This window comes from Helianthus annuus, chromosome 15 (assembly GCF_002127325.2).
Source record: "Helianthus annuus cultivar XRQ/B chromosome 15, HanXRQr2.0-SUNRISE, whole genome shotgun sequence".
Lineage (NCBI taxonomy): Eukaryota > Viridiplantae > Streptophyta > Magnoliopsida > Asterales > Asteraceae > Helianthus > Helianthus annuus.
Window position 1 is genome coordinate 155,474,090 of NC_035447.2, and position 10,778 is coordinate 155,484,867.

Here is a 10,778-nt window from a genome sequence, read left to right on the forward strand (position 1 = left end):
TAGTCCAAATCTCAAATTTGACTAGATTCCTTAACTTAAACCCCCTATTTTGTCCTTTAATGCAGGGACATTTTGGTCATTTTTAAATTTCATTTTTTAGCAATAAATAATAATGCCACTGTCAGAACAACAACAATAATGTCACTGCCAGAACAACAATAAGAAGCACCACCACCACCGCCACACTTCCTCCCCCTTCTCACCATCGCCACTCTCTCTCTCTCTCCTTCTCTCCTCTCTGCCGCCACAAGCACCACCACCACCGCCACCTCCTTCTCCTTCCCCTGAGACCACCACCACCGCCAACACGTCTTCACCACAAATCCCTTTCTGCCGCCGGACCTCACCACCGCTGCAGTCTATCACTCTGCTCTCTCCATCTCTTTGACCTACCACCACCACCCCCGCCACCATCAACACCCACCCTACCGCCACTACATCGTTCACCGCCACCCACCGCCTCTGCACTCTCAAAACCCCCTCTATCTCTCTCTTCTCTCTCTCTCTACCCTGTTTCAAACAACCCTCAAAAACCCCCCCAAATGACCCCCCAAAATCAACCCACCACCAACAACCGCCAAAACCCACCACCAACAACCACACTCAACATCACCAACACCACCACTCTTCTCCGCCACCTAATACCACTACTGTTCTCCACCGCTCACCACCATCACCACTGTTTTCCACCGCCCCAGACTAATCTACTACAGAGGTCACCACCAACAGCCGCCGGCAATCATTCATGGTGCTACATGTTCAGGAACCACCAGATCTGAGCATCTTCCTTGTTCTCGTTTTAATGGTGAAAAATTGGCTGCAAATGGTGAAAATGATGTTGTTAGTGTTAGGGTTAGTGTATGTATTATTTATAACATAGTCCCTACAGACTACAGAGTGAATTGAAGATTTGAAGGGGTGAGATTTGGGAGGATGCAGGAAGATGAAGGGGTATTCGAGAGAGAGGAGAGAGAGAGACAGGAGGTGTTTAAGAGAGAGGGTTATAATAATTCTAAAATTTTGATTTAATTTTTTTTATTCAGTAATGACTTATAATAATTACAAATGTCCAAAATGCCCCTGACAATGAAGACAAAATAGCAGGGTCAAGGTAGGAGAATCTGGTCAAATTTGAGATTTGGACCAAAATGGCAACAAAATGCAAACCACAGGGACCCAGATGTAATAAGTTTGAGATTTGGACTAAAGTGGCAAAACTGGCCAAACCACAGGGACCAAAATGGCAGTTTACTCTTTTTCTTTTTAACCCTAAAGTTTTAATCTTTGGCAAGTTAAGTTTAAAGTTTTAATATTTGTTTTCTTTTTAACCCTAAAACTTTAATATTTAACAATTTGAGTTTAAAGTTTTAATCTCTGGTAATATTTGTTTCCTTTTTAACCTTAAAGTTTTAATATTTGACAATTTGAGTTTAAAATTTTAATCTTTGGTAATTTAACCCCTTTAATTAATTTGATTTTTCACTTCTAATTCAAAAGTTTCTATCTTATACAATTTAAACCCCTTTGATTAATTTGATTTTTCACTTCTAATTCAAAAGTTTCTTCTTTTGCGATTTAACCAGTTTCATTTTTTTTCACTTATGTGTTGTAACCTTCGTTTTGGGGGTTTTACATAAAAAATTTTATTTTTTTACTTTTCACACAAAAGTATTTCATAAATTACTTTTAACCCAAAACTATTTGTTTTTTACTTTTAACACAAAACTTTTTATATTGCAATCTATCCTCACAACTTTTTTTGCTTTCAACTTTGGTCCTTTATAGTTTTCATTTTCTGCAAATTTTTCTCTTTATGTTTCGTTCTAAATTTTGTGATTTAACACATCACAACGTGCGTCTTTGGTTGAACGTTTTTACATTTCGTTCTAAATTTTGCGAGTTAACACGACGCAACGTACGTGTGTGGGTGAACGTTTTTACATTGTCTATTGTTTTCCCGTTTGACAGGTTCAACATAACCTGCACGTCCTAAATCGACTTAGTTATAACTAAAGAACTCCCGCCGCATTGCGGCGGGTCGTAATTCTAGTTATCCATAATTTCCTCATGTTATATTTACACCAGTCTCTTACAACCCCAATTTTGACTTTGACCAATTTTAATCCAGAAATACATTAGCTGCCGCTGAGACGCCACCTGGCAGACCAAGCTATATAGGTGTCCCCATGAATGCATTGTGGTGCTCAGGTTAAAAAATTACACTCTAGGGGTGTTCATCTAGATAAAACTGCAGTGGAACATTAAGAATGACGGATTCATGAACCAGATTGATCTAAACCTGTTTGGTTTCAGACAGGATCCAATGTAGAACCAAACTTTAATAGGACTGTGAGGCGTAGACTAAGGGTTAGGCTAAACACACCCATCCTATGGAAAGGTTAAATCAAAATTTGTCATATTCACCTCCTGGATAAACCATTAGTTTTTTAAATAAGGTTTCTTTAAAGGTTCAAAACATTTTCTGTAAAAAAACTAAATATAAAACTTTCTTTTAAATATAAAACGTTTTGTTTCTTTTTTTTTTTCCGAAGAGAGGTAAGAACAATCTATCCTTGTGCTTTTTTGGGTGGAGGGGGCCCGTATGCCCCGGGTTATGGCGGGTATGTCTTGCGAGAGAATGAGGCTCACAACCCACACCACAACCTTCGCCGCCTTCTTCCCCATCTAGAACCTTAGTACACACCACGTAAAATTCGCTTTTGATTTTCGTAACAAATAGACGTGTTGATTGGCATCAAAGTTGCTTGATTTGGTGATGATGAACCTTGGCCTTAAAACAAAAACGGTGACGGTGCTGGAAAACAGATTTGAGCCTGATTTGTTGATGGTCGTTCCACGGATTTCTTGAATTTCTCATGAATCCGCCACCATGAAGCATATTTAATTTTTAGTTGAAAAAAAAGGGTAGCGGGTTGAGTTAGGTGGGTGTCTCCTATTTGGGTTGAAGTGGGTTGAATCGGTAGAATGGGTTTTTTTAGACTAGAAGGTATGGGGGTCGGCTGAGGCCCGGCTAGGACCGGCGCCGGTCCCCCACACCGCCCCCTGGGGCTCGGCTCGGCACAACCGCCACCTCACAGCCGGGGTAGCCGGTCCTCTCTCCTCCTTCCTTCTCTCACATATACCTATACATACATACATATATACAAAGGGGTTCATCCCCCACCCCTCTAGGTCCATCCTCTCCAAGCCACTCCTACGTGGCGGCTCATCCCCTCCAAGCCCATCCTCTCCATACCCTTTAGTCTTATGGATTGCTAGGTACCGGGGTGCCCCTCCACACCACCCTTGCATATACATATCAAGCAATCAATACTAACTGAGACATACACTGATAAACATGCTATCAAAGGATCAAACAGATTTTTGTTGCCTCTTTCCTACCACCTTACCCTAGCTACACCAATAATTTCCAAACAGCAGAAAAATACCACACCAAGATCACAGCACTTTATTTTACAAAGACGTATTGGATAAATATGGAAAATCAAAAAACACACTTTTATCTTGTATTAAAGTACAATAAATTTAGTGGAGAGCTCTTTGTTTAACCAAAATGTTTTTTTTTACAAGAATACACTTTAAATAATAAATAAAAACGTCAAAAATATAAACTTTTAAAAAAGTAATACTAGTTGAGAGATTTAGAAATATGACAAAAAAGAAAACAAAAATGTTTGAATTGTATCACCATTTTATAGTTTAAAAAACATAAATATAACTGTTTCTTGGTTAGAAAAGAAAAAAAGACCTGGCTTGGTTTCAGTTTTTAATATTCTGAAGACCCAAACAAGCCTTGAAACATAAGAAATCGATAACAAATGAAATAACTCAAGCAATGAGTTTTGACGACGATCTAACAAGATCTTTTACAACCGAAGCAGAAAGTTTACAACCCACAAAAAATTGAGATGTAAGCTCACAGCTCAAACAATATACAGATTTCTCTAAATGTTATATACATTTGAATAAATTAATCAATACCAAACATGAAATAAAAATGCACCACAAAAGTTAGTTTTCAACTCGACAAAATCAAAATCGCTTTCAAGCTGCGTTCACATCCTTAGAAGTATGTCCTTGCCATCTGCATCGAAAAGGAATGCATACGCGTGTTAATCATAGTAGTCAAAGTAACAAGACGCAAAAGGCTATGTCACCTACGCATGCACAAGACGACACCACATTATATGAAAGTAAAAAAAAAAAAAAACCTAATAAATTAGCCTTGTTGGCAGTCTAAATCTTTAAATAAAATGATTTAGAAGTTTGTGTGCATTAATAATAGACTCCGTACAACTTTCAACATGAACTGGCATACCTTGAAAGCAAGAACCTTGCGAGTGGACTTAAATTGGCATTGGACTGAGCCTCCTTGTTTTGTTGCTTATTTTTGCTATCAGCTTCGGGATTCACATTTTCTGGTTGTTCATTTACTTTTTTACCCTTGGAAAACCCACGAATCGCCACCTCTTGAAGATTTTTTAATGAGGGTTCCTTTGAACTGAAAAGAAACATCTCATTAGCAAAATACAAAAAATAAAGATCACAACTCTATAAAAGGCGTGTGTGTACCTTGCTAGTCGGTGAAGCAACCTTGTAACAAGGAATTCACAAGAACCGGGCTTTGTGTACTCCATATCAACTAAAGATCTTATAACCGTTTGCACCACCGGAGCTCCTAAATCCTCAGAAATTTCCTACATTATGTGCAAAACAAACCCTTTTGGAACAAATACAAATTACAACAAAAGAAATACAAACCGGTGACGAACGCAATAAAGAGCGCGTACCTCTTTCAAAGACGGGATTAGCAGAGTAGACAGCGTAGCAGATGCAGATGTGGCGGATAGTTTAAGTCTCTCTTCTTCATCACCGCTAGTTTGGCGCGGTTTTGCAAATGCTTTTATTGCATCTTGAAAATCTCTGAAGCAGGATTTATTATATTTTATCCAAAAGATAACAATGATAGAATTCAATCCCTAAAATATGAACTTTTACTCGTTACCCCCTCAAACTGAGTGATAGCTCACGTACGGAAGCGATTATTTTACCTAGAAGAGTCAGAACTATTTGTTGATCTCTGGGGTCGATTACGTTCATGAACATCTTTGTTGACCTTGCTTAGATTTGACTTATCTCTCACATTGCCTTTCCTCATTCCGGCTTGAATTGCAGCCTTTGCCTAATAACACACAAACTTACAATCAGCTGACATTGATTGATATAAAACATCATTAAAAAATTATGAAAAACCACCTCTGCAAGATTTATCGCACTGTCTTCAGGGGAAGCAGAGAAAGCGCGTTCTTGACTACCCAATCTTGATTTAGGAGTTCCGGAAGAATCCGAATCATCATGTTGTCCACGATATACAACTGTACCACTGGTGGAAGCATCCTCAAGAGACGTATATATGCTGCTACTTGACTGTAAACCACCGACAAATTTATCAGCAATACAAACGGGTGATTCTAAATTTCTAAATTTCTAAAAGTATAATCCGAGTAACTTGGTAAGCCTACCATGGTCCTCTGATCACTGGATGCTGACGACTTTTCCGATTTCTGAGGTCGAACCACCACCGTTCCACTGCCAACCGGAGATATATCTTCCTGCATGAATAAGACAAAACTGAACGTTCAGCGAACAGTTAATGAACCGTTTGGCGGGAAGTTCGTACGTTTAATAAATGAACAAACATGAACAGATTTTGTTCGTTTGGTCAAATGAACGAACATGAACAGAGGTCGTGTTCGTTTGTTTATGTTCGTGAACGTTCGGTAACGTGTTCTTTTATGTTCATTTGGATTCAATGGTTCATTGGGTTCGTTTGCGTTCGTTACCTAAACTTAATGAACAAACCGAAAAATCTCGTTCAGTAAGTGTTCATGAACAGCTCGCAAACACATAATTTCCTTGACAAACGAACATGAACAAGGCCTTGTTCTTGTTCATTCAGTTTGCTTTGTGTGCGTATGTGTGTATGTGATGGAGAGAGAGAGAGAGAGACTCACGTCATCCCTGTAATAATCTTGATTTTCTTCAAGGAAAGACTCTCGGGTATCTTTTTCAATGAAAATTTCGGATGCGGGTTGGTTAACAGTTGCTTGATTTGTAGAAACATCCACTCTATTCCTAATTTGAGGTGGTTTTACGGAGCTTCTAACTGTCCCGGTACTTGTGGACCCGCCTATGCTGAAATCCCAGCCGGCATTTCTGAGGGTTTAAGGTAATGGTCAAATGTTAAGTTAACATTTTATAGCACGTCAAATGTTAGGTAACGTATTAGTGGTTAAAAGTTGAAAGTTGAAACCCACTTGACTTTAACAGTTTCTTCAACTCTTGAAACCTTCACGGTATCAGATCCTTCTACAACTTTTGCACCTTCTTGCAAACTCGCGTCTTCTTTCAACTGGAACTTTGGCCGTTCTCTGTTAAAAGTAGATTTTACGTCAAATTTCTTACATATTTTATATATACAATTAAAAATCAACACAACACCTGATTCTCTCGAGAAGTTTTGGAGTCTTTCTAGCATTTCTTATAAAACGGTGCTTCAAAAGCTCCTTCGCACTTGGTCTCTGAATTAGATATAAAAAGATAAAAACGCATAAGTCATACGGCTTGTTTTAATCATTTAATGTAACTTATTTTTTCAAAGAAATTCTATATTACATGAGTGAGAGTCAAAAGGATAAAAAGAAACGTACTTCAGCAGGCACTTTCTTTAAACACAATGAAACGAATTCTTTCATTGGGCGAGAAAAATGCTCGTCTAACTGCATAAAACATAAAAAATTGTTACTAAAAATTTAAAACTGTAATTAACAAATTAAATAATGAAAGAGAAGTTGAGAACCTGGGGTGGACTTTCTCTTGGTATAATGAAAAGAACTCTCATCGGGTGAAGATCGGCTAACGGAGGTTCCCCTTTAGCCATTTCAATTGCGGTTATTCCTAAAGACCAAATATCTGCCTGCATTCAGAAAGTCAAAACAGAACTTCAGAAATAGTTACTTTTGGCTAAAAAAAGTCCACACGCTCTGTGTACGTGTGTTTAAGGATTGTGTAAAAACTAAAAAAGGAGAACCTTTTCATTGTATCCCTCTGAGTTCTGAATTACTTCTGGTGCCATCCAAAATGGTGTTCCTACAAACGTCTATTGTACCAAGAAATTTATAAGAAACTAGAACGTAGTCGACATTTGATCTTTAAAAATGCAAAAAACGAATAATGTAAATGAACCCAATAGTACCTTTCTTCTAGAAATTGTCCTAGTTAGTTGTGCAGACACTCCAAAGTCCGCCACCTGTCATAAAAAAAGCACGATGTTACATATATTAATCAATATTTTTTTAACAAATAAGGCAATAATAATAATTGAAACAAGTGAATATAAGTGGTACCTTGACATCGCCATTCTCGGTCAGCAAAATGTTTGCAGCTGTCAAAATGTGAGACAAATACCGTCAATCGTCATTGGGCCAGAAAAAAAAAAAAAAAAAAAAAAAAGCTTACACTTATAGAAAAAGATATCAAATTATGAGTCTTAGGGTTTTAACCTTTGATATCTCTATGGATTTTCCCTTCATTGTGAAGATACTCGATTGCAAGAAGCAAGTCACGTAAAATGCAAGCTATGGACATTTCATCCAATGGGTGATTTGGCTGGATCTGAAAAACAAATATTTTTTATACTTTAAAAGGAATATTATGTTCTTGAATATAAATAAATTACATGTGAAATAGAAACATTATCAATCGCTTATTGTACAAAAGACGTACTATATCAGCAACAGAGCCACCAGCCATATATTCCATTATTATCCATAGTTTAGTTTGATGAAGATAGGACCCGTAGTATTCTGTGATATATGGTGAACGACATTGCTGCAGAACTGCTATTTCCTGAAAGAAATATCATTAATAAATATTTATTACTTGATTAATAATTTAATTTAATAGTAGGTATATATTTGTAAGGGCATGGATGTACCTTCTGGATGTCCTCAATTTCATCCTCTCTGCAGAAAATTTAATATAATAACAAGAAACAAAATGTAAAAAGGGTTTCACACAATAAAACGAAGAAAAAACGGAATGATGAAAAAACGACTCACGATTCTTCCAAATCGATAACTTTAATAGCAACCTCTTTGTTGACCTCCTTGTCAAACCTGTACATAAAAAAAAAAAGCTACAATTGTTAGCTCAGCATATAAAATGAAATTGTGGCTAATGACAATGCAAATAAATAAATCCACATAAACAAAGATATGAACCATGAGCCAACCTGTTTTTAAAGGTACAAATGGTCGATCATAAATCTTAAAGATATTCTTTATCGTCCATAAATAGAAATAAGATACCATTTAAAGGGTCAAGCGTATACACGTCAAGGCACACGCCTAGACACTCAGGAGAGGCAAGACAGGAACCTTCCTCTAGGCACAACAGAGGCGTGCACCTCTTGCCATGCGCCAGCAAGACGGGTGTTTTATTCAGTTTCTAATTATCTTTATTTTTTTCCTACTATTGTGACTAATTCCTGTCTCAAAAATGCACTATTTTCCACCTTGTGCCTAGACCATACCCTGCACCTTAAGTGCGCCTTAAGACTTCGACTACATGTTTGGTACACTACATATATAGATACGATACGACAAATATTTATAATGTAAGTAGCATGTAACTTGTAACTACATACGTGTATAACATGAAGTTGTACCATATAAAAAAGCATAAAAGTCCAAGAGATGTGAATAATGGCTTGCTTCACGTGTTCAACAACACAAGACTTAGAGCTGAAGGTATATTTTTAGCCTAGGGGGTTTATTATGACTGGTTCTCAAGTGTCGGATACAAGAGTAAAAAGATTGTATTGTCTAATTAAATGTTCTCCCTCTGAAAAGGTGACTTCCCTGATTAACAAATCTTTCCGGTTTAATAAAAAGATAATGCAACGGTCTCCACAAAGATAGATACAGCGAATAAAGATTATGAATCACGGCCTACAGAATATTTATTCCACAATAAAGTTGTTTTTTATTTAAAAGCTAGAACTATGCAAGTCTACGTAACTATTTTTTTTTTTTTTGCAGATGTATAATAACCAAATCCAGAGCAATCATGTTTTGGTTACTTATAAATCATGCAGGTGAAGTTGTACATTATTCTTAATTAGTTTTTCCATTTCTATTATAAAACCTAGGCCAAACCACCTAAAACTAGTCATAAATTAAATGAGGGTTTTTATATCACGAGCTTCAACCTTATTCACTTCCTTTCATCGATAACTACAATTATTAGATGTACATTTGGTAAATATTGTCTAGTATAACCTATGTGTCATTCTTCACAAGCCCGCTTATTGGCATTAGCCAAATCTAACATTCACAAACTAAAAACTACATTCCATAACGATCACACGATTACAACTTTAGAATTAAAAAGTATATTTCCTAAAGTAAACCGCGCCCATACACGACAACAATAAAATCCGGAAATTCGCTTCATAACAAGCAAAAAGCAAAGGTGCGACAACCGAACCACACGTGACAACATTAAAAGATGTGAGAATTAAACAGCACAACCCTATCTCACATTAATACATGTTTCATGGCATGGGTGTATAGAAATCACCAAAAACAGCAAAAAAAATACATATTCATATCAAGAACATTCAAAAGAAAACAATTAATGTCATAACAAAACAAGCAACCACAGCCTGTATAATCTCCCTCCCTCATAACAAAGCTACCGGTACGGTCTGGCTGTCACAGCGGCTGGTTCCAAATTATATAGTTTTAGCATAAAAACAAAACATAATTTAAGAAGGAATTACCCTTTATAAACATCTCCAAAAGAGCCTCTTCCAATGAGTTCAAGATTACTAAAGCGGGATCCGGTGGCCTCGATAAGAGCCGCAGCATCTTCCATCTTCTTCAGTCCCTCAATTCCAACAACTCCCAATTCATTCAAAATTCAGAATCTGAAACATTCATCAACAGAAAACAAAAGAATTAGGTGAAGTGAATTGACAGCGGAACGATTGGATTGGATTGGGGATCTTTAAGGAAAAGAAAAGTGAAAGCGAGAGATTACCGAAAGAAAGCAAGTACCTTTGGGGTTAGGGTTTGTGAGAATCGAGTGGGTTTTGAATTAGATCAAGGGAAAATGGTGGTGGGTTCTTGAAAATAATTGGAAAATTAGGGCAGAGAAAGAAAGAAAGAAAGAAATGGTTTGTGTTTATTTACGTCATCGTGACGTTAAAAAATGGTCATGGGGTGGAACAATATGGACTTGGGTTTCTTGGGCCTTGAGTGGACAGTGTATTGGGCTTCACTAAAATATCATTTATTTATACCTTAACTAGGTTAGTTCCCCGTGTGTTACACGAGTTGAACAATTTAAATTATATAGTATAGATATTTCCTGTAAATGCAAAACAAAGACAAAGATATTTACATAACATATTGACATAAATGAGTTAATATAAATGTAACCCATCAACTCGTACATATTAATTAATGTCGTAGAGTTCGATAAGACGGCTCTAATGTCGGTTGAAGGATGTCAATCAAAGTCTATTTGATACCCTTTATACGACTTCTTATTTTTTGAATCTTTGTATTTGATTCTAAACCTATTATTAATATTATTGATAATAATTTTAGTTATATATATCAATAATATTATATATATATATATATATATATATATATATATATATATATATATATATATATATATATATA

General features: G+C 36.5%; 1 protein-coding gene across 2 annotated transcripts; it reads right to left on the reverse strand.

Annotated features, from left to right (window-relative positions):
• Positions 1–3,833: 3,833 nt before the first annotated feature.
• On the reverse strand, positions 3,834–10,296 carry LOC110912930 (serine/threonine-protein kinase svkA). Of its 2 annotated transcripts, none has more exons than XM_022157769.2 (21): positions 10,143–10,296; positions 9,866–10,012; positions 8,142–8,198; positions 8,018–8,045; positions 7,807–7,929; positions 7,584–7,695; positions 7,428–7,465; positions 7,277–7,330; positions 7,112–7,180; positions 6,881–6,997; positions 6,732–6,800; positions 6,523–6,602; positions 6,339–6,452; positions 6,036–6,237; positions 5,544–5,633; positions 5,278–5,448; positions 5,073–5,203; positions 4,812–4,944; positions 4,594–4,718; positions 4,340–4,522; positions 3,834–4,105 (listed from the first exon to the last, which is right to left on the reverse strand). In XM_022157769.2, exons 2-21 carry the CDS (start codon positions 9,958–9,960, stop codon positions 4,066–4,068), a joined length of 2,031 nt encoding a protein of 676 aa, XP_022013461.1. In that variant the 5' UTR covers positions 9,961–10,012; positions 10,143–10,296; the 3' UTR covers positions 3,834–4,065. The 2 variants fall into 2 exon arrangements, with proteins under 2 accessions (XP_022013461.1, XP_022013462.1); XM_022157770.2 differs by having other exon boundaries at positions 10,126–10,249.
• Between the last annotated feature and the right edge of the window lie 482 nt (positions 10,297–10,778).

Excerpts from the sequence above, each read along its gene's own strand:
- LOC110912930 (XM_022157769.2), bottom strand. The coding sequence starts at position 9,960 with ATGGAAGATGCTGCGGCTCTTATCGAGGCCACCGGATCCCGCTTTAGT. Across the intron at positions 6,801-6,880 it reads CAAGAGAAAGTCCACCCCAG|TTAGACGAGCATTTTTCTCG; the intron begins GTTCTCAACTTC and ends TGTTTTATGCAG. Across the intron at positions 5,634-6,035 it reads AAGATTATTACAGGGATGAC|GAAGATATATCTCCGGTTGG; the intron begins GTGAGTCTCTCT and ends TTATTCATGCAG.